General features: G+C 41.6%; 1 protein-coding gene across 20 annotated transcripts in view; it reads left to right on the forward strand.

Annotated features, from left to right (window-relative positions):
* Positions 1–23572, forward strand: part of ODF2 (outer dense fiber of sperm tails 2) — a 50162-nt gene that overhangs the window by 20905 nt on the left and 5685 nt on the right. For 17 of the 20 annotated variants that reach the window (XM_077146396.1, XM_077146431.1, XM_077146320.1 and 14 more), the window contains 6 exons: positions 141–326; positions 868–977; positions 2219–2354; positions 9455–9565; positions 9727–9831; positions 10819–11145. In XM_077146396.1, the coding sequence (XP_077002511.1) occupies positions 141–326; positions 868–977; positions 2219–2354; positions 9455–9565; positions 9727–9831; positions 10819–11040 (870 nt within the window). In that variant the 3' untranslated portion in view covers positions 11041–11145. Of the gene's footprint in view, positions 1–140; positions 327–867; positions 978–2218; positions 2355–9454; positions 9566–9726; positions 9832–10818; positions 11146–12340; positions 12442–13905; positions 14069–14348; positions 14475–23572 lie in introns of those variants that run through there. The other 3 variants (XM_077146450.1, XM_077146442.1, XM_077146455.1) reach the window with 1 other exon arrangement.

The following is a 23572-nucleotide window of genomic DNA, read 5'->3' on the forward strand; positions in this document are numbered from 1 at the left end:
CTCCCCTTCCTTCTTTCTCTCCCCTTCTCTTTATGCCTTCCCTTTCCCTTTACTTTCTCATCTTGCTCCCACCTTCTCTCTTTTCTCTCCCTCATCCCTCTTCCCTCTCCCCTCTTTGTTCCCTGACTTTCCCTCCCTAGAACCTGGAACGCAGTGGGAACCAGCACAAGGCAGAAGTGGAAGCCATCATGGAGCAGTTGAAGGAACTGAAGCAAAAGGGAGACCGTGACAAAGAGACCTTAAAGAAGGCCATCCGAGCCCAGAAGGAGCGAGCTGAGAAAAGTGAGGAGTATGCTGAGCAACTACACGTGCAACTTGCTGACAAGGTAGCAGGTCTGGGGTGGCCTCCACTTCTCTCCTGTTCTGAGATGTATTGTGTGATGGAGGTGGGTGGGTGGGATAGATGAATAGTGGATGTGTGGATGAATGGAGGTGGTTTCGGTGGCTGGACAGGTGGGTGATGTGGCAAAGCTAGGTAGAGGTGTCTGGGTAGATGAATGGAGGGCTGCTGGGAGTGGGAAGGCTGAATGAGCTGGTAGAATGGATGGTTGGATAGAGGGGAGGTAGTTGGGGGCATGGGTGGGTGGTTGGCTAGAGATGATTGGAGGGTTTATTGCACAGTTTAGCCATGTAAATATTATGGGTCAGAATGGTGTTAAGGAAGGATGTATGTGATTACTGGAAATCTGTACACAACAATTGGTTTCTCTCTTATCACTCTTTGTGCTCCCCAGAAAAAGTGAATTCAGGTGTGAAGTTTAAGCTATTAGGGTGAAGGATTGTTTAGGTTGAGCCCTGTCCCTGGCTCCTTGAGTCCTCAGTGCTGACCATCAGGCTGAGAAGCCCTGTTGTCACTTTTGTTCCCAGGATCTTTATGTCGCTGAAGCTTTATCTACTCTGGAATCATGGAGGAGTCGCTACAATCAAGTTGTGAAAGATAAGGGGGATCTTGAGCTGGAAATTATTGTCCTGAATGAGTACGTTTTTTGTTAGGAGAGGAGGGAGGTTGAGACAACAGAGGGTGTCGGGCATGTAGGTGGAAGGAGCCTGTCCATTGAGGCAGACTCATGTGGCTGCCAGTCTCCACTGGTCAGAGCTGCACTAGGCGGAGATATGAGCTGGGCTTTCTGGTTGTATTAGGGGTGTAGGCTCTGGTCCCTGTCCCAGGCTCCAACCCCACTGGTGGGCACTGTGGAGGGGCCGGATTTCTCTGGTCACAGAGTCCTGGGTCTGACTTCAGGGCCAAGGTTTGAGTCTGGCTCTGAAAGCATTGCCTTTTATCCCCAGTCTGCTCAGCATGAGAAATAGGTGTGCAGGGATTCTCATTCCTGTTCTTGGGGGTTGGGGCAGCTGGTGATCCCAGCGTCTTTTATCCATTGTCTATGTGGTAACAGCAGTTAATTTGCCAGTGCCAGCCAGTCCGTAGGCCAGTGCTATGGCCTGACAGTAAGGGGAGCAAAAGGGGCTTCAAGTTGTCTGTGACTGAACTCACACTTACCACTTGGTAACTGTCAGCAATAACCAGTCATTCTCAGTGTCATCCTTAGATTGGCATTTGTTTCTTCCTTCATTAAAATATGTAATTATTGAGCATCTACTAAATACCAAGCCAAGTGTTTACCTCTAGGGTTATACCAGTAAAAAGACAAATGTAGTCCCTGTCCTCATGGAGTTACCCTGTACTAGCAAAGGGTATAGGGCTCCCTGGGCTAAGGAGGGGTCACCATGTGCTAACTCAGTCTCTAAGTCACTTAAGTCCTCTCAAGGAGGTGTCTTTTTAAACTCAATTTAGCTAACATATCCTGAGAACCAGCTGTGGACTTGACTAATTGCCAGTTGCTATCCTCAGGGAATTCTCAGTGTAGTGGGAGAAAACAAAGAAGACATGATACAGAGAGGGATTGGGGGAGGAGGGGATGTCTGAACAGGGTTTTTAAGGGTGAGTAGGAGTTTGTCAGATAAAACAGCATTGTGTATTTGTTTGGGCCTCATCAATCAGTGCTCAAATATTTATTGGATGATGAACTGTAGTTAATCAACAGTGATGGCACATATTATACAAAGGTTTCTCAGGGTGGAGATTGGGGAGCGGCAAGGTAGCAAGAGGTGTGACATGGCTTGGGTAGGAACACTTGGTCCCATTCCATGCAAGACTTCAGCTACTCAGAACCTATATAATTGGTTCTCTTAAGTCTGCTTTCACTTTGTAACCTTCCAGTCGGGTGACAGATCTTGTAAACCAACAACAAACCCTGGAGGAGAAGATGCGGGAAGACCGGGACAGCCTGGTGGAGAGACTACACCGTCAGACTGCCGAGTATTCTGCGTTCAAGTTGGAGAATGAGAGGTTGAAGGTCTGTAGTGACACCTGGTGTTCTAGTTTGCTAGCTGCCAGAATGCAATATATCAAGAACAGAATGGCTTTTTAAAAGGGACATTTAATAAGTTGCTAGTTTATAGTTCTAAGGCCAAGAAAATGTCCCAGTTAAAACATGTCTATAGAAATGTCTAATCAAAGGCATCCAGGGAATGATACCTTGGTTCAAGAAGGCCAATAAAGTTCAAGGTTTCTCTCTCAAGTGGAAGGGCACATGGTGAACACAGTCAGAGTTTTCTCTCATCTGGAAAGGCACATGGTGAACACAGTCAGGGTTTCTCTCTCGTCTGGAAGGGCATGTGGTGAACACGGAGTCATCTGCTAGCTTCCTCTCCTGGCTTCCTGTTTCATAAAGCTCCCCGGGAGGCATTTTCCTTCTTCATCGGTCACTTGCTGGTGGACTCTGCTTCTCGTGGCTATGTCGTTTTGCTGTGCTCTCTCTTAATCTCTCTTATTCTCAAAAATGTTTCTTCTTTTATAGAACTTCAGAAACTAAGCAAGACCCACCCAAATGGGTGGAGATATGCCTGTAATCCAGTTTAACAACCACTCTTTATTAAATCACATCTCCAAGGAGATGATCTGATTGCAGTTTCAAACATATAATACTGAATAGGGATTAGAAGAAATGGCTGCCTTTACAAAATGAGATTAGGATTAAAACATGGTTTTTCTAGGATACATACATCCTTTCACCAGTACACCTGGGAATGGGACCACTGGGTGGAGATAGTCTGAAGCCTGAGTATATGTGGTTGGGTACCAGAGATAAGCAAGAAGGTCTTCAAGGGGGCCTGGAGGATGAATAGGGATTACTCTTGAGTCAGAAAGACCCAGATAAAAGTCCTGACTGCTTCTTACTAGCTCTGGGAACTGTGCAAGAGATTTCATTTTTCGTCGCTAGTTTCCTTAGTAAGAGAAATGTGATCCTTGTCAGAATGTGGTAGTGCATGTGAAAGGTACTATGCATTTGAGGTTAACATTTATTCTCCTGGGGGACTCCTGGGTCCTGTCACACAATATGTATTAATTCTCATATCAACCTTCCAATATTGTGATTCTGAGGCTTAAAGAAAGGTCAAATTTCTTGCCCAAAAATTTGCCCTAGGAAGTGTTGGAGTTGGAACTGGAATATGAATCTGACTCTGGAGCCCTCACTCTTAACCTACACACCCTCCCAGCTCACCAGGGGCATGCCAAGTTTGATCTTGGCTTTTAACCTGTGCAGTAACATCTAAACGTAATTTTGTTGTTGTTCCATCATGTAAAGCATTTATTTTTAAAGTCACATGAACTGAACTTCCAGTAACAATGAAATAATGATACTTTCACTTAATAGCATGATGACAGAGGTAAACCAGTGAGCTAAATAAATGGAAGGTACTACCATTATTTCTTAAAGGATCACAAGGAAAAAAGATAAAAACATTTGGCCTGCATTTCCTCCTCCACATCACTCTTTCAGACTTAACATGGGACCCAGTCTTTTTGGGCACTAGGAGAAAATGAGTGGCCACCCCTGCCCTCTAGTAGAACTATTTTCTCCAAGCAGGTTTATCTGTTTTTTTTTTTTTTTTTTAGCATATGCAGGCATTGGGAATCGAACCGGGTCTCTGGCATGGCAGGCAAGAACTCTGCCTGCTGAGCCACTGTGGCCCACCCAGGTTTAGCTTTTGAAGTGCAGAATGGGCTGCTATGACAGTGCTCCATCCTGATCACAGGCCAGAGAACATGCCCTTTCTCCCATGCAAAACATTTTCACAGCCTCTGCATGTCATTCTGCTTCTGGTTCCCAATGTCAGTACATATATCCTTCAGGTGGTAAGGCAAGATATGAATACATAACTTTCTAGTGCAAAGTTATGTTTTCATCTATCTCAGATGTTAGGTTTTATTAGAAAGTGATAAGTATAAACTTAATTTTTAACTGAATTTTTTGGTAAGTAAGATTGATTTTTTTTTTGCTATATAGTTTGTTTTTTTTTGTATTTTTATTGTAAAACATACGAACATTCTGTACATGGTATACAATCAGTGGCTCACAGTGTCATCATGTAGTTGTGTATTCATTACCATGAGAATTTTTTTGAACATTTTCATCTCCCCAGCAAAAGAAAGAAAAAACTTGGAGGCAAAAAAAAAGAGAAAAACCATACCCCTTGTAAGAATGTGGTAGTGCATTGACCACTGGTATTTCAATTTACTCAATTTATTTTAACCTTTGTTCCCCCTGCTATTTGTTTATTTTTTATCCATATTTTTTACTCATCTGTCCATACCATCCATACCATAGACAAAAGGAGCAGTCATACACAAGGTTTTCACAATCACATTATTGAAGCTATATCATTATACACTCATCTTCAAGAAACATGGCTACTGGGACACAGCTCTACAGTTTCAGGTACTTCCCTGTAGCCCTCTAATACACCATGAACTAAAAAGGGGATATCTATATAATGCATAAGAATAACCTCCAGAATAACCTCTCGTCTCTGTTTGAAATCTCTCAGCCACTAACACTTTATTTTGTCTCATTTCTCTCTTCTCCCTTTTGGTAGAGAAGATTTTCTCAATCCCTTGGTGCGGAGTCCCGGCTCATCCCAGGATTTCTGTCCCATGTTGCCAGGGAGGTTTACATGGGACATGTAAGTCATGTCCCACATAGAGGGGGAGGGCAGTAAGTTCGCTTGCCATGTCGGTTTAGAGAGAGAGAGGCCACATCTGAGTAAAAAAAGAGGTTCTCTGAGGCTGACTCTTAGGCCTAATTTTAAATAGGCTTAGTCTATCCTTTGTAGGGATAAGTTTCATAGGAGCAAACCCCAAGACTGAGGGCTCGGCCTATTGAGTTGGTTGTCCCCACTGCTTGTGAGAATATCAGGAATTCTCCAAATGGGGAATTTGAATTTTTCCCTCCTTTTCCCCATTCCCCCAAGAGGACTTTGAAAATACTTCTTTATTTACTGTTCACATCACTCTGAGGTTTATTGGGGCATCACAGTAACCTGGACAAATGTACAAAATCTCATGCCCTATTCAAGGTTCCATGTACTTATGGTGTTCAATTAAACTGACCATACAAGTTAATTAGGAAATGTACTACCCCAAATATAAATTCTGTACCAAATAAACATTTCTCCCTTTAGTCTTACACAGAAGTTGGAGTTTTAAAATATGAGTGACCATCTATTTTCAATACCCTGCAATACTGACATTCCTTTGTTTTTCTCACGCAAAAACATTTAATCACCATCATGGTACACTTTAGACATTCCTAAATTATACTATCTCAGTCATTATCTTGTCTCCTTCCTTCTGGTTTCATATGTGTGCCCCCCAGCCCTTCTCCCTCTATCATTCTCACATTCAACTTCATTCAGCGTACTTACATTATTGTGCTGCAATCAGGTAGTGTTGTGCTACCCATTTCTGAATTTTTACAGTAAGTCCTGTTGCTCAGTCTGATGATTCCCTTCAGCACTAATTACCCAATCTCTACCCTATTTCTATCTCCTGATAACCTGTATTCTTAACTGAAATTCTCCCAGTGCGCTCATTAATATTAGTTCATATCAGTGAGACCATACAGTGTTTGTCCTTTTGTTTCTGGCTAATTTCACTCAGCATAATGTCTTCAAGATCCATCTATGTTGTTATATGCTTCATGACTTTATTCTGTCTTACAGCTATGTAATATTCCATCATATGTATATACCATAGCTTGTTTAGCCACTCATCTGTTGATGGACATTTGGGCTTTTTCCACCTCTTGACAGTTGTAAATAGTGCTGCTATAAACATACGTGTGTAAATGTCCATTTGTGTCCTTGCGCTCAAGTCCTCTGAATCGATACCTAGCAATGGGATTGCTAAATCACATGGCAATTCTGTACCTAGCTTCTTGAGGAACCACCAAACTGCTTTCCACAGTGGTTGTACCATTTTACATTCCCACCAACATGTATAAGTGTGCCTCTTTCTCCTCATCCTTTCCAGCATTTATTGTTTTCTGTGTTTTTTTGATAATGGCCATTCTCGTGAGTGTTAGATGATATCTCATTGTAGTTTTGTAGCATTTCCCTAATAGCCGGGGGAGTTGAGCATCTTTTCATGTGCCTTTTAGCTATTTGTACTTCCTCTTCTGAGAAATGTCTGTTCATGTCTTTTGCCCATTTTTTAATTGGGGTGTTTGTCTTTTTGTTTTTGCATTGAAGAATCTCTTTATATTCTGGGTACCAAACCCTCTTCTGATACATGGTTTCCAAATACTGTTTCCCATTGCGTAGGCTGCCTTTTTACTTTCTTGACAAAGTTCTTTAATGCACAAAAGTGTTTAATTTTGATGAGTTCCCATTTCTTTCTTTCTTTCTTCAATGCTCATGCTTTGAGTGTAAGATCTAGGAAACCACCTCCTATTACAAATTTTATAAGACATTTCCCTACATTTTCTTCTAAAAGTTTTATGGTCTTAGATCTAATATTTAGGTATTTGATCCATTTTGAGTTTATTTTTGTAAAGGTGCGAGATATGGACCCTCTTTCATTCTTTTGTATATAGATATACAGTTCTCTAAGTACCATTTTTTGAAGAGGCTGCTCTGCCCTAGGTGAGCTGGCATGTCTGCCTTATCAAAGATCAATTGTCCATAGATGAAAGGGTCTCAATCTGAACACTTTATTCAATTCCATTGGTCAGTATAGCTCTCTTTATGCCAGTACTATGCTGTTTTGACCACTGTAGCTTCATAATATGCTTGAAAGTCAGGTAGTAAAAACTCATACTTTATTTTTCTTTCTCAGGGTATTTTTAGCTATTTGGGGCACCTTACCTTCCAAATAAATGTGGTTATTGTTTTTTTATTTATGCACAGTAAGTTGTTGGGATTTTAATTGGTATTGCATTGAATCTATAAATCAATTTAGGTAGAATTGACATTTTAACTATATTTAGTCTTCTAATTCATGAACATGGTGTGCCCTTCCATTTATTTAGGTCTTTCTATGATTTCTTTTTTAGCAATTTCTTGTCGTTTTCTGACTATAGGTCTTTTGAATCCTTAAATTTATTCCTAAATATTTTATTCTTTTGGCTGCAATTGTAAATGAATGTTTTTTCTTGATTCCCTCCTCAGATTGCTCATTACTCATTTATAGAACACTACTGATTTTTGAGTGTTGATCTTGTACCCTGCCACTTTGATGTACTCATTTATTAGCTCTAGTAGCTTTGCTGTGGATTTTTCAGGGTTTTTGATGTAGAATATCATATAATCTGCAAGCAGTAAGAGTTTTATTTCTTTTTTTCCAATTTGGATTCCTTGTATTTACTAAGATTGATTTTAAGGAAGTTTAACATTTGGAAAAGTGAACACATTTTATGTATTGGTCATTTTGATCAAAAATAAAACCTGACCTTTGCACGAGTTCAGCTTTGGTAGATATTGCCAAACAGTAAAGTAGTTGTACAACCGCTATCTCTGCAAAGGTAAACACTACCCTTCTGTCACCATAGATTACTTGGACTATTTTTGAACTTTATTTATAGATAAATGATTTTTTTTTTTGCATAGGGAGGCATCGGGAATTGAACCCAGGTCTCCAACGTGCAGGCAAGAACTCTGCCTGCTGAGCCACTGTGGTCCACCCTATAGATAGATTTTTATTATAAATGTATTTGTATGGCTTATATACTCTTGTCTCTGGCTTCTTTTGCTCAACAGTATGTTTGTGAAATATAGCCACATTGTCTTATAACAGTTTATTCATTTATATCTCTATACAATATCCCATTATATGAATATACCACAACATATATTTTGCCAAACACTAAAGTAATTGTACAGATTTACAGCTCTCATCAGTGATGTGTGAGAGTATAGTTGATCCATGTCTCCTCATCAGCGCTTCATATTGTCAGTCTCAGCATTGTGGTGGGAATTTAATAGCATCTTACTTGTTGTTGTGCAGTTGGATAAATTGAGAACAACCTTCAAGTCTAACAATAGATTAGTTACATGCTGGTACATCAGTGGAGTGTGATACAATATAGCCATTGAAAATGATGATTGCAGAAGTGTATATTCTTAAATATTATAATTATAAAAGTAAAATATGCTGGGCCATGCCATGCCAGAGACCAAGGTTTGATTCCCGCTGCCTGCCCATGCAAAAAAAAAAAAAGTAAAATATGCTCATAGTATAAGTTTAATACATTATAGAAATGCAGTAGAGAAGTGCCTACAGTTAGGCAGTTAATAGTTGATGTGTATTTTTCTAGTTTTTTTCCTTCCCGATACCAACATACGTATTCAAGTATAAGCATATCCATCATCCATTATTTGCAGCTTGCTTTTCTCATTTAACCACATTTTGCGGACATCTCTCTTAAATGACTGCTTATTGTTGCGCTGTATTTGAGATGCCATGATTCATTTTTTTTCCATTTGCTAAGGTGAGGCTTTAGATTATAGGAGGGTATATTTTGACTTGACTAGAAGTTCACAGCATATTTTTTTTTTTTTTTTTTTAAAGGAAAGACAGAGAGAAGGAAGGAAGGAAGGAAGAAAGGGAAACATTTTTAAACATTTTCTTGTTTTTTATTGTATTCTGTTTCTCCGTTTTTGTTACATGGGCTGGGGCCGGGAATCGAACCGAGGTCCTCCGGCATAGCAGGCAAGCACTTTGCCCGCTGAGCCACCGCGGCCCGCCCTCACAGCATATTTTTTAAAAAACATTCTTGTTTAAAAAAATTAAATAGCTACCCAGCTATAGCTCTGTAGCCTACATGAAGGCATTATGCATTATGATTTCTTTTTCTTGGTCTTATCTCCATTTCTTTTAATAATTATGTATTGCTTTTGTAATAAGCAAAAAAGGAAATAAAGATGCTATTTATTTACATCTGTATATTTACTTGAGTTGATCATATTTGGTATCTAACCTGTTGCCTCTTTGAAGAAAAACTGTTGGTGGGATTTGACTAAGGGGCTTTCCTCTGCTGATCTCTTGGAATGGAGGGTGGGATGACCACCTGATCCCAAACCTTCCTGCTGCTTACTCATGAGCCACCTCTTTTAGGCTAGTTTCGCCCCGATGGAGGACAAACTCAATCAGGCGCACCTCGAGGTCCAACAGCTAAAGGCATCAGTTAAGAACTACGAGGGAATGATTGACAACTATAAGAGTCAGGTAGGCCTCTCAGGTGTCCTGGTCCTCCTAGGACAGCAGTACCCTCTGCTCTCAGGCTGGGAGGTTCACCATGATGCTTCTTCCAGGGAAGGTTGGGTATAGAAGGTGTTTTTCACCAGAACTTCGATCTGCCCAAGGTGACCTGATATATTGGTCCCTAGGTGATGAAGACCAGATTGGAGGCTGATGAAGTGGCTGCCCAGCTGGAACGCTGTGACAAAGAGAACAAGATCCTTAAAGATGAGATGAACAAAGAGATTGAAGCGGTACTTCCACTCCCTTTCCTTGCTCTCTTTCCCTACTTGGCAGAACTCTGAGGCTGTCCTTCTTCTTTGCCTTTGGCCCTCCCTGAGTCAGATAACAAAGATTAATTTTCTTATTGGTGGGGTGGTGCACTCTACTGAGTGAGTGTTCTCTCATTTCTCTTTCTCTGCTGTATCTTTATCCCATAAATAAAAAAGGTCTATACTATTTAGAGCATCCAAATGGATTCCCATCTTTCGAGTGATAGGTCTTGGGCATGCCTACTTAATTCTGTGTGGTCTATATTTTGTGCCAACAAAAAATAGGCCTCCCATTCCCTTCCCCAAAGAGCCTTACTCTTATGGAGATGGTTTGATGTCTAGAAGCAAAGTAATGAGTTGAGTCCAAGCTTGACAACTAACTTACTATGTAACCTTGGACAAATCACTACCTTTTTCTACTGTTTGGTCTCCTCTTAAGTACAAGGATAGAATAAGACCAGCTATTATTTCTACCTTCACCTCTGACATTTAATTTAAAAACACTGTAGCAGGGTGACTGCATTCTTGGGGGTTTGGGAGTTAGACTAGATTTTAACCCTACCTCTACCAGTTTCTAGCTGAGTGACTTTGCGAAAATGACTCTGCTTCCTTGATCCTTAGTGTCCTTATATATGGTGAAAACAGCACCTATTTTATAGGTTGTTCTATGAATTAAATGAACTGCAGAGAGCCCTTAATATATATATAATGCCTGGGTCCTGGTGTTTACCTCATGGGTTGTTATTCACTGACTGAAGGAGTGACAAGTTAGGCCCAAGTATGTTCCCTTAGAGAGCAGCTGGACACCTGGTCCTGGCATACAGGGAGGGCAGGCCACAGTCTTGCCTGTGGATTTCACAGTGTTCCCTTCTGGGCACTGAGGCAGCCCTGTCCTAACTCCAAGGGACTCTGCCTGCCCCACCAGCAACTGGGCCCTTCCCAACAGTGGGCTTTTCTCCCCTACTCCAGGCACGTAGGCAGTTCCAGTCCCAGCTGGCTGACCTGCAGCAGCTACCTGACATTCTCAAGATCACCGAGGCTAAGCTGGCAGAGTGCCAGGACCAGTTGCAGGGCTATGAGAGGAAGAACATTGACCTTACAGCCATCATATCAGACCTGCGCAGCCGGGTAAGGGACTGGCAGAAAGGGTCCCACGAACTGACCCGAGCAGGGGCCCGCTTACCAAGATGAGCTGCTCACCCCCCGAGGGAGGACCACTTCCTTTTTCTTGGCTGCCACTTTCTGAAAGGAGTGAGCTATCATCAGTGCTGTGAAATAAAAGTCTGGTGTGCCAAATGCTTTGTGTTTGCACATAGTGATTGTAGTTATAGAAGTCGTCACTCGTTTGGAGTTGTTGGGCCCTCCTGCTCTTGTCCCACCCCAGAGTGCACCAAATCTTAGCTTACCTCACCCTTCACGCATTGCTACTGTTCTCAGCCACACACCCATGGGCCAGGAGACATGATTCTTCCAACTTTTCTCTTGATTTAACTGCCTTTACTCTGAACAGATCTATTGCCTGTGATTCTATACTCAAAGAGGGCTCCCTTTCTCCAAGAAACTATCCACCTGTGGGTTCCTAGAGCCATGTCTACTTTGTCCAAGAAAATATATGCCACTCATTTGTAGTATGACGTTGGGCAGAGCCCTTCCCCTCTCTTAACTGCTTCCTTGTAGTAGTAGTAAAAGTAGCTATCAGTTTTTGAGCATCTGCTCTATGCTCCATACTGAATGAGCAATTTACCAGCATCATCTCATGTAATTCTCCCAGAAACTTTATGAGTGTAAGTATTATCATTCCCATTTTATAGAAAGCATCAGAGGCATAGAGAGGAGAAGTAATTTCCTAAGGTCAAAAAACCTAATAACAAAGAGGAATTGAAACCTAGCCAGTTCAACCTGGTTCCCAAGTCCATGCTCTCAGTACTCTTAAATTGCCTGCCTTCTCTGTTGAACTTGAGCATTCTCAGGGCTTTTGAGCTCTGCTGTCTGAGGCTTCTGCCTAAAGCAGTCCTCTGGATATCTTAAACTCGCTAGCCAAAAAGTGTTAACATATTTCCTGTTCTTTGTCTGTACTTGTCCCCAGTTTAAGGGGAGAATGAAATCAGCAATGTGGACAACATTATTAGTAAAGATACCTGCTTTGTGGTGTGTCCTGTGGGCTAATTAGGCCTACCATGTGCTTCTGCCTTCTCATACCTGCACTGTATTCCAGCCAGGCCTCTGAGTGGCCCTGTCTGATCAAGAAGGTGCCTTTGGGGGTTCCACAGTCTCAAACCTCACTTCTCTTCCTGTGGGAAAGCCTTCAGTCTTGGAACTTGGGCCTAACCTATCCCTACTCTCCTCTCTCCTCTAGGTTGTGCATAGAAACTTGGACGCCTGCTGAAAGCATTGTACCTTTTTCCTGGGTGTGGATAACAGGTCATAGGGAAAAGGGAGGGCTGTACCGGGAAGTTCTTTCATAAATCAGTCTGTGTTCCTGTCATTTTAGATTGAACATCAGGGGGACAAGCTGGAGATGGCGAGAGAAAAACATCAGGCTTCCCAGAAGGAAAATAAACAGCTGAGTCTGAAGGTGGATGAACTGGAGAGGTTAGAGGCACTTGGTCCCACCTCTGTCCTCTTCCTAGGACCTGAGAACTTTCAGCCACTTAGCTGGTTTGTGCTTAGCGTGCTGAAGTGTTTGAGGGACTCAAAGCCCTGAAAGGTACTAGGCAGACCTCAGAGGAAAAGCTCTTTCCATTTCAGTGGTAAGCATTATGGGAGAATAGAAGGTGGTATCTTGGCATGGGGGGATGTTCCGTACAGTGTCATCAAGATCAGATCACCTGTAGGCATCAGAAAGTCATGCTTTGTTAAAGCAGGGCCTGATTTGAACGGAGCAGCCCATATTCTCTGGTGGGGCATTTCTCACTCATTCTGCTGTTTGTTTCCAATCATCCTTCCCCAAGACCTTTTGGTACTAATTCTCCTCTGATACTTATAGATTGGTGGAGGCAGTCTGCAGTGAAGAGTATATCTTTTGTAATCAGAAGCCCTGGTCCTGAGTCCTGGCTCTGCCTCCTAACCTACATTGTAATCTTGAACAAGTTGCATAACCCCTTTTGAACCTCAGTTTCCTTATCTTGAGAAAAGGGACCAAGGTAGGCATAGTAATATAGCTCATGGGGTTATTGTGAGTATTCAACATGATAATCCTCATAAAGGACTCAGCCTATTACGTGGCACAGAGAAATGTTTAATATATGTTAGCTGGTATTATTCCAATTTTAAATATTAGGAAACAGACTTGGTTAGAGGTTAAGTTAGTTGCCCAAGTTCACATAGCTGATACCTGGCAAAGCTCCGACTTATTTTCTCTTCCTTCAAAACTTGTGTTAGCATCTCTAAGGGCTGGAGACTTCTGCTTTAGTTTCAGAGCTGTTGGGCCTAAAGAGACTCACCACACTGTCCAGGTGGTGTGGCACAAATGCACCACACTTGAACCACGTGTGTCTTTTTCTGGACTTCACCTTTACTTTCTGCTGCAGGTGTTCTGGAAGTTCAAGGTGTGGGCAATGTGTGCACATCGGATAATGACCATTGCTCCATGTCTGGCCACAAAAGATGTTGAGTGGTCTAGCAGAAGTCCCATTGCTGAGGGTAGTTGAGGGCATGGGTTTTGGAGACAGATCTGCCAAGTATGCTGACCTTAGGCCAATGACTTCACCTTTCTGAGGCTTGGTTTCTTCATCTGTAAAGCGGGGAAAATAAAGGTTACCCATCTCCCTGAGCTGCAAGTTGCATTCCTTACTATGATATACATACTAGGCACAGTCCACAGTCAGTCTATGCTTGTTTTTCCCACTCTTTCTACTGTACTCTAACCAGCTGCTGCAGTTGCACAGTTCCTTGTTCTTGCTGATCTGCAGATCTTTTTGGTTTATTCCACTGGCTCCTTGGAGATTCTCGGCGTGATGAAAAAACCCAATCCAGGAGTGGCTGGCAGCCCCCTTGATGGGGTGGAACAGGACAGGTGGCGTTATAAGCAAGATCTGATTGAATGCTTTCACCTAGGAAACTGGAGGCGACCAGTGCCCAGAACATCGAGTTTCTACAGGTGATTGCAAAGAGGGAGGAAGCAATTCACCAATCCCAGCTACGGCTGGAAGAAAAAACACGGGAATGTGGGACCCTCGCAAGGCAGTTGGAGAGTGCCATTGAAGATGCTAGGAGGCAGGTTAGTCTCAAGTTGATAAATTAGCTCTGTGACTTTGGGCAAAGCACCTAACTTCTCTGAGCCTATTTCCCCATCTGAAAAATGGGCATAATGCCTTAGGAAGTTGTTGTAAGGATCAAATTAATGAAGTCTCTTTACTTTGCTCCTGCTGGAGAAATTTTTTCACATAGGTGTGCAAATGCTGTGTGTGAGACTAGATGGTGGGAGCGGCCCCACTTTCCTATTGCCAGATGCTTTCCATATCTGGGAAGACAACCTCAGTTCTATGCCTTCTGTGTAGGTGGAACAAACCAAGGAACATGCACTCTCCAAGGAACGAACAGCCCAGAACAAAATCCTGGATCTTGAGACCCAGCTAAGCAGGACCAAAACTGAACTCAGCCAGCTGCGGAGGAGCCGTGATGATGTGAGTCAGAATGGTGGTCAGGGGGCTGGAAGAAAAGGAAGGGGATTGAGATTTTACATATTCTTGGGGCTTGAAGGGCAATGTGTTTTCTTGTTGCTTTTATGAATATGGCATGTTTTTATGCTTCTCCAATCACTTTCTATCACTTAAGGCTATCTCAGGCAGATCCTATATCTATCTATCTATCTATTTTTTTTTTTTTTTTTTTTTTACATGGGCAGGCACTGGGAATCGAACCTGGGTCTCTGGCATGGCAGGCGAGAATTCTGCCACTGAGCCACCATTGCACTGCCCCCCCATATTTTTTATAGCTTTATTAAGATACTATTTTTTAACGTTTTTTTATTGTAAAATATAACATACATACAAAGCAAAGAAAGAAAAAAGCAATGATTTTCAAAGCATACTTCCACAAGTAGTTATTAAACTGATCCCAGAGTTTGTCATGGGATATACTATTCCACTATCTCAGATTTTTTTTTCTAGCTGCTCCTAAACACCAGAGGCTAGACTCATACTCGTTTGCCAAATCCTATTCTCTCTGTTATACCTCCTCTTCTGATCCTTCTCCCAATTGTAGGGATTTTTAGGCAATGCCCTTTCTGACTTTTTCATGTTGAGAAGGGGTGTCGACATTAAAGAATAGGGGGATATAATTAATTTGATAATCTTGGAGAGGCTGGTCCCTCTGAGTTTCAGGATTTATCTGACTTAGGAACCCTCTGGGAATCATAGGTTCCAGGAAAGCAAACTTAGAACGTAAAACCTTTATAGAATCTCAGTTCGAGCCCCAGGTATTCTCAAGAGTCAACAGGAATGACGCTGGTTGGAGTTTAGCAAACATGGCAATCAGCACTACTCTTAAGATACCATTTTCATACCATAAAATTCACCCACTTAAGTTGTACAATTCAGTGACTTTTAGTATATTCTGAGTTGTGCAGTTATCACCACAGTCTAAGTTTAGAATGTTTTCACCACCCTCCAAAAAAGCTCGATATCTAGCAGTCACTTCCCATTATGTTCTCCCAGCCCTTGATAACCACTCTTTTTTTTTTTTTTGAAAAAAATTTCCGGTTATTTATTTGAAAGAAATTTGTTTTAAAAAATCAAAGTACCACTAATACATGCATGAGGTTAAACCATAGAATCATGTAGAAGGGTTTACTTATGGTGCATAGCAACTGTCTCCAGCCTACCTCTCCCCAGACTTGTTTCTATTGAGGCAGTTACTTTGAAATCTTTCAGCTGTTTCTCTGGGTGATTATCTCTGTCTATAAATAATATGCTGTGTTAGAGTTCTCCAGAGAAACTGAGCCAGCAGTATGTAGTATAAGGCTCATGTGACCATGGATGCCAGCAAGTCCAAACACTGTAGGGCAGTTTGAAAGCTGGAAACTCTGATAAAGGTGAGGCTAAGGCCTTAATCCAAATTCCCCAGGAGAGTTGGCTAGCTGGAATTTCCAGCAAGAACGAAGTTCTCTTCTTACCACTGAAATCCACGGTTCTAGCTTTTTTTTTTTTAATAATTTTTTATTAATTAAAAAAAAATTATAAGAAACGCAGACATCCTTAATATGTGCTCATTCCGTTCTACATATATAATCAGTAATTCACAATATCATCACATATTTGCATATTCATCATCATGATAATTTCTTGGAACATTTGCATCAGTTCAGAAAAAGAAATAAAAAGACAACAGAAAAAGAAATAAAACGATAACAGAAAAAAAATATTATACATACCATACTCCTTACCCCTTGCTTTCATTTATCACTAGCATTTCAAACTAAATTTATTTATAATTTGTTCCCCCTATTATTTATTTTTATTCCATATGTTCTACTTGTCTGTTGATATGGTGGATAAAAGGAGCATCAGACACAAGGTTTTCACAATCACAGAGTCTCATTGTGAAAGCTATATCATTATACAATCATCATCAAGAAACATGGCTACTGGAACACAGCTCTACATTTTCAGGCAGTTCCCTCCAGGCTCTCCATTACATCTTGGATAACAAGGTGATATCTACTTAATGTGTAAGAATAACCTCCAGGATAACCTCTTGATGCTGTTTGGAATCTCACAGCCATTGACACTTTGTCTCATTTCACTCTTCCCCCTTTTGGTTGAGAAGGTTTTCACAATCCCTTGATGCTGGGTCTCAGCTCATTCTAGAGGTTTTCTCAATCCCTTGATACTGAATCTCAGCTCATTCTAGGATTTCGGTCCTACATTGCCAGGAAGGTCCACACCCCTGGGAGTCATATCCCACATAGACAGGGGAAGAGTGGTGAGTTTGCTTGTTGTATTGGCTGGAGAGAGAGGCCACATCTGAGCAATAAAAGAGGTTCTCTTGGGGGTGACCCTTAGGCCTAATTTTAAGTAGGCTCAGCCTGTCCTTTGTGGGGTTAATTTTCATATGAACATACCCTAGGATTGGGGCTCAGCCTGTTGCTTTGGTTTGATAACCACTTTTAAAGTCTCTGTTTCTCTCTGAATTAGCCTACTCTGGACATTTCACATAAATGGAATCAGATAATATGTGGCCTTTTATGACTGACTTCTTTCACTTAGCCTAACGTTTTCAAGATTCATTCATGTCAGAGTATATTATAGTACTTCATTCCTTCTTACTGATACATAATATTCCATTGTGCGAATACACAGTGTTTTGTTTTTTAAATATGATCATAAGTTGATGGACATGAGGGTTGTTTCCTCTTTTTGGTTATTATGATTAATGTTCCTATGGATATGTGTACAGTTTTTGTGGGGATGTATATTTTCATTTCTCTTGGATATATACCTAGGAGTGGAATTGCTAGGATATATAATTCTATGTTTAACTTTTTGAAGGACTGCCAAATCTTTTCAAAGTGGCTTTACCATTTTTTTTTTTAGGTAGGGTGGGAGAGGTGGAGGTAGTGCATGGCCTGGGAACCGAACCTGGGTCTCCCGCATGGCAGGCGAGTATTCTACCACTGAACCACCTGTGCATCTCACTTCACTTTTTACATTCTCAACAGTGTATGAAGGTTTCAATCTCTTTACAACCTCACCAGCACTTATTTTATTATAGCCATCCTAGTGGGTTTGAAGTGGTGTCTTGTGGTTTTGATTTGCTTTTCCCTAATGACTAATGATATTGAGCATCTTTTCATGTCATGTGCTGGCCCAAGGGGTCTCCTGGGCCCCAGTGCCCACCCTTCCCAGCAGCAGACTCCTAGCCTGGGCGTGTTCTGGGAGCCCTGCCAGGGAAGTCGAGGCCTGGCATTTGCAGTGTGTGCTGAGCAGTGCACCATAGAGGTACCATACATGGTTCTCTAGCAGCTCCTCGAACAAAGGCTGCATTAGCCATCCATGCTGGGGCAGGTCCTGGGTCCTCCCAGGTGCCCTGTGGGTGGGTGGCATCAAGTGCAGGAAGATGGGCCCCCACCAGGCGGCCAGTGCCTGCCAGATTGCCCTGCAGGCTGCTGAGCTGGAAGGAGCACGGCAGCCGCTCCTGAGTCCAGGCCGAATACAGAAAGTGCTTGGTCTTGGCATAAGCACACTGGGAACCTGGAGGTGGTGGTCCTGTGGACAAAGACCAGGTGGCACACTTGCTTCCCGCTCGTGTGGAAGGGCCACACACCCCTGACAGTTCGCTCTCCAAAGTCGTGGCGAGAGCGCAGGTGCTCTGGGTATGGCTTCACAGTGGGGGGATTGCTGTTCCTCTAGCGCCTGTGCCCTACCCAGGTGGGCCAGAGCTGCTGGCTTATCAGGCTTCTCGACTGGGTCGTGCCTGGGTCTCTTAGTCAAAGGTTGTTCGCCTGTGCTGTCCTGATGCCACCTCCTGCCCGGGTCTACCACTGCTTTGACTGTCCACATAACCTCCCAGGTGCTGGTGGTATGTGGGGTCTGGCAGCCAGGAGTGTGGTGAGCCGGGGTGCACAGAGCTTGTAGGTGGCCTGCACACCTGGTAGGTGCAGCAGGGGGCCACCAACAGATAGAGCACACAGGGTGCCAGCAGGTGAGTCAGTACATTGTTGCCCAGGCAGTACAGCAGAGCCCCCATTCATAGCGTTTCAGTCACCGTGTTGAGCAGGTAGCTGTACTAGTTCATCATGAAGGCCATGGTTGTGGTCCTCATCCAGCAGCACAGAGCCGAAGGCCAAAATGTTTCTGGTGCCGTGCTTACACAACCCCTGCACAACCCTGGTCACCGGCTCCTTCAGGCAGGACACTTGTTGGAAGGAGGGAGCAGCAGAGATCGGTCATGCCCCCAGGACATGCACACCAGGCAGTGGGCCACCAGCACACGGAAGGAACCATGGGGTCCCCTTGCTGCACCAGCCACAGGCCCTCAGCCCCCAGGCACTGGGCAAACTGGGCCAGCTGCAGCACCTCGCAGTAGTGCCCACACAGCAATGCAGATATGGGAGCTTGTTGGGGTGGCAGGCTTTGCGGCAGGGAATGGTAGAGGCCGCTGGCCTCCATGTGCTTGTGGCTTGCCAGTGATTCTTGGTCCTTGGTTTTTCTGTCACATGGCAGTATACATAGAGGCCTCTCCTGGCTTCTTCCCTTTTGGTCGAGAAGGTCTTCTCAGTCTCTTGATGCTGAGTCTCAGCTCATTCTAGGATTTTTGTTCCACATTGCCAGGAAAGTCCACACCCCTGGGAGTCATGTTCCACGTAGAGAGGGCAAGGACAGTGAGTTTGCTTGCTGTGTTGGCTGAAAGAGATTGGCCACATCTGAGCAACAGAAGAGGCTCTCTTGGGGGTGATTCTTAGGCCTAATTTTAAGTAGGCTTAGCCTATCCTTTGTAGGATTAACTTTCATATGAACAAACCCCAAGATTGGAGGGTCAACCTGTTGCTTTGGCTGTCCCCACTGCCTGTGAGAATATCAAGAAGTTTCCACTTGGGGAAGTTGAATTTTCCCCCTTTCACCATTCCCCCTAGGGGACTCTGCAGATACTTCCCTATTCACTGTTCAAATCGCTTTGGGATTTATGTGGGTATCACTCTGCACAAACCTACAAAATCTCATGCCCTATGCAAGGTTCCAAGTACCATGGTGTTCGATTAAGCTGTCCCCATAAGTTATATTAGGAAATGCACTAGTCAAAATATAAATTTTGTACCAAATTAACATTTTTAGCTTGTCTCACACGTACTTAAAGTTTTCAAATATTAATTACTATCTATTTTCAACAGCCTACATTATTGGCATTCCTTTGTTCTTCCTCATGCAGAAACATTTTTAAATTTGCACAATTAGTCACTATCATTATGCACTCTAGGCACTCCTAGATTATACCATCTCAGTCTTTATTGTCTATCTTCCCTTCTGATTTCATTTGTGCCCCCAGCCCTCCTCCCTCTATCATTCTCACATTCAGCTTCATTCAGTGTTCTAACATTGTTGTATTACAGTTAGGTAGTATTGTGCTATCCATTTCTGAATTTTTACAATCAGTCCTGATGCATAATCTATATCCCTTCAGCTCCAATTACCCAATATCTACCCTATTTCTATCTTCTGATGGTCTCTGTTACCAACTTAAATTCTCCAAGTTCTTTCACTAATGTCAGTTCATATCAGTGAGACCATACAGTATTTGTCCCTTTGTTTATGGCTAATCTCACTCAGCATAATGTCCCTAAGGTCCATCCACGTTGTTACATGCTTCATGACTTTATTCAGTCTTACAGCTGCATAATATTCCATCATATGTATATACCACAGCTTGCTTAGCCATTCATCTATTGATGGACATTTTGGCTGTTTCTATTTCTTCGCAATTGTAAATAATGTTGCTGTAAACATTGTTGTGTAAATGTCCGTTTTGTTCTTGCCCTTATGTCCTCTGAGTAGATACCTAGCAATGATATTGCTGGGTCATATGGCAATTCTATACTTAGCTTCCTGAGGAACCACCACACTGCCTTCCACAGCGGTGGTACGATTTGACATTCCCACCAACAGTGGATAAGTGTGCCTCTTTCTCCACATCCTCTCTAGCACTCGTAATTTTCTGTTTCATTGATAATGGCCATTCTCGTAGGTGTGAGATGATATCTCATTGTGGTTTTGATTTGCATTTTCTAATAGCCAGGGAAGTTGAGCATCTTTTCATGTGCGTTTTGGCCATTTGTATTTCCTCTTCTGAGAAGTGTCTATTCATGTCTTTTGCCCATTTTGTAATTGGGTTGTCTGCCTTTCTGTTGTTGAATTGAACAATCTCTTTATATATTCTGGATACTAGATCTTTATCTGATATATTGTTTCCAAATATTGTCTCCCATTGTGTAGGCTGTCTTTTTACTTTCCTGATGAAGTTCTTTGATGCACAAAAGTGTTTAATTTTGAAGAGTTCCCATTTATTTATTTCATCAGTGCTCGTGCTTTGGGTGTAAGGTCTAGGAAACTGCCTCCTATTATAAGATTGATATTTTCCTGCATTTTCTTCTAAAAGTTTTATGGTCTTAGATCTAATATTTAGGTCTTTGATCCATTTTGAGTTAATTTTTGTATAGGGTATGAGATATGGATCCTCTTTCATTCTTTTGCTTATGGATAGCCAGTTTTCTAGGCACCATTTATTGAAGAGACTGTTCTGCCCCAGGTGAGTTGGCTTGACTGCCTTATCAAAGATCAGTTGTCTAGATGAGCGGGTCTATATCTGAACACTCTATTTGAATCCATTGGTCAGCATATCTATCTTTATACTAGTACCATGCTGTTTTGACCACTGTAGCTTCATAATATGCCATAAAGTCAGAGCGTGAGGCTTCCAACTTCATTTTTCTTTCTCAGGATATTTTTAGCTATTCGGAGCACCTTGCCCTTCCAGATAAATTTGGTTACTGGTTTTTCTATTTCTGAAAAGTAATTTTTTTGGATTTTAATTGGTATTGCATTGACTCTATAAATCAATTTAGGTAGAATTGACATTTTAACTATATTTGGTCTTTCAATCCATGAACACGGTATGCACTTCCATTTATTTAGGTCTCATGTAATTTCTTTTGACAATTTTTTTGTAGTTTTCTTTGTATAGGTCTTTTGTGTCTTTAGTTAATTTATTCCTAAATATTTTATTCTTTTGGATGCAATTGTAAATGGGATTTTTTTCTTTATTTCCCCCTCAGATTGTTCATTACTAGTGTGTAGAAATACTACAGATTTTTGAGTGTTGATCTTGTAACTTGCCACTTTGCTGTACTCATTTATTAGCTTTAGTAGTTTTGCTGTGGATTTTCAGGGTTTTCAACATATAGTATCATATCAACTGCAAACAGTGCGTGTTTTACTTCTTCCTTTCCAATTTTGATGCCTTGTATTTCTTTTCTTGTCTAATTGCTCTGGTTAGAACTTCCAACACAATGTTGAATAACAGTGGTGATAGTGGACACCCTTATCTTGTTTCTGATCTTAGGGGGAAAGTTTTCAGATTTTCCCCATTGAGGATGATGTTAGCTGTGGGTTTTTCATATATTCCCTTTATTATGTTGAGGAAGTTCCCTTCTATTCCTATCCTATGAAGTGTTTTCAACAGGAAAGGATGTCGAATTTTGTCAAATGCCTTTTCTGCATCAATTGAGATGATCTATGGTTTTTCTGCTTTGATTTGTTGATATGGTGTATTACATTAATTGATTTTCTTATGTTGAACCATCCTCGCATACCTGGGATGAATCCTACTTGGTCATGGTGTATTATTTTTTTTAATGTGCTGCTGGATTCGATTTGCAAGAATTTCGTTGAGGATTTTTGCATCTATATTCATTAGAGAGATTGGTCTGTAGTTTTCTTTTCTTGTAATATCTTTGTCTGGCTTTGGTATGAGGGTGTAGTTGCCTTCGTAGAATGAATTAGGTAGCTTTCCTTCCTCTTCAATGTTTTTGAAGAGTTTGAGCAGGATTGGTACTAATTCTTTCTTGAATGTTTGGTAGAATTCACATGTGAAGCCCTCTGGTTCTGAACTTTTCTTTTTGGTGAGCTTCTTAATGACTGGTTCAGTTTCTTTACTTATGATTGGTTTTTTGAGGTCATCTGTTTCTTCTCGAGTCAATGTTAGTTCTTCATGCCATTCTAGGAAGTTGTCCATTTCATCTACATTGTCAAGTTTATTAGCATAAAGTTGTTCATAGTATCCTGTTATTACCTCCTTTATTTCTGTGGGGTCAGTGGTTATGTCTCCTCTTCCATTTCTGATCTTATTTATTTGCATCCTCTCTCTTCTTTTTGTCAACCTTGCTAAGGGTCCATCAATCTTACTGATTTTCTCATAGAACCAACTTCTGATTTTGTTGATTTTCTCAATTGTTTTCATGTTCTCAATTTCTTTAATTTTTGCCCTAATCTTCATTATTTCTTTCCTTTTGCTTGCTTTGGGGTTAATTTGCTGTTCATTCTCTAGTTCTTCCAAGTGGACAGTTAATTCTTTGATTTTTGCTCTTCTTTTTTGATATAGGCATTTAAGTCAATAAATTTCCCTTTTAGCACTGCCTTTGCTACATCCCAGAAATTTTGATATGTTGTGTTTTCATTTACATTTGCCTCGAGATATTTACTGATTTCTCTTGTAATTTCTTCCTTGACCCACTGGTTGTTTAAGAGTGTGTTGTTGTTGAGCCTCCATGTATTTGTGAACTTTCTGGCACTCTGCCTATTATTGATTTCCAGCTTCATTCCTTTATGATCTGAGAAAGTGTTTTGTATGATTTTAATCTTTTAAAATTTATTGAGACTTGCTATGTGATCCAGCATATGGTCTATCCTTGGGAATGATCCATGAGCCCTTGAGAAGAAGGTGTATCCTGCTGTTGTGGGGTGTAACGTTCTATATATGTCTGTTAAGTCTAGCTCATTTATTGTATTATTCAAATTCTCTGTTTCTTTATTGATCCTCTTCTGTCTAGATGTTCTGTCCATTGATGAGAGTGGGGAATTGAAGTCTCCAACTATTATGGTAGATATGTCTATTTCTCTTTTCAGTGTTATGCCTCATGTATTTTAGAGTACTCTGGCTCGGTGCTTAAATATTTATGATTGTTATGTCTTCTTGTTGAATTATTCGTTTTATTAATACATAATGTCCTTTT

Source organism: Tamandua tetradactyla, chromosome 2 (assembly GCF_023851605.1).
Source record: "Tamandua tetradactyla isolate mTamTet1 chromosome 2, mTamTet1.pri, whole genome shotgun sequence".
NCBI lineage: Eukaryota > Metazoa > Chordata > Mammalia > Pilosa > Myrmecophagidae > Tamandua > Tamandua tetradactyla.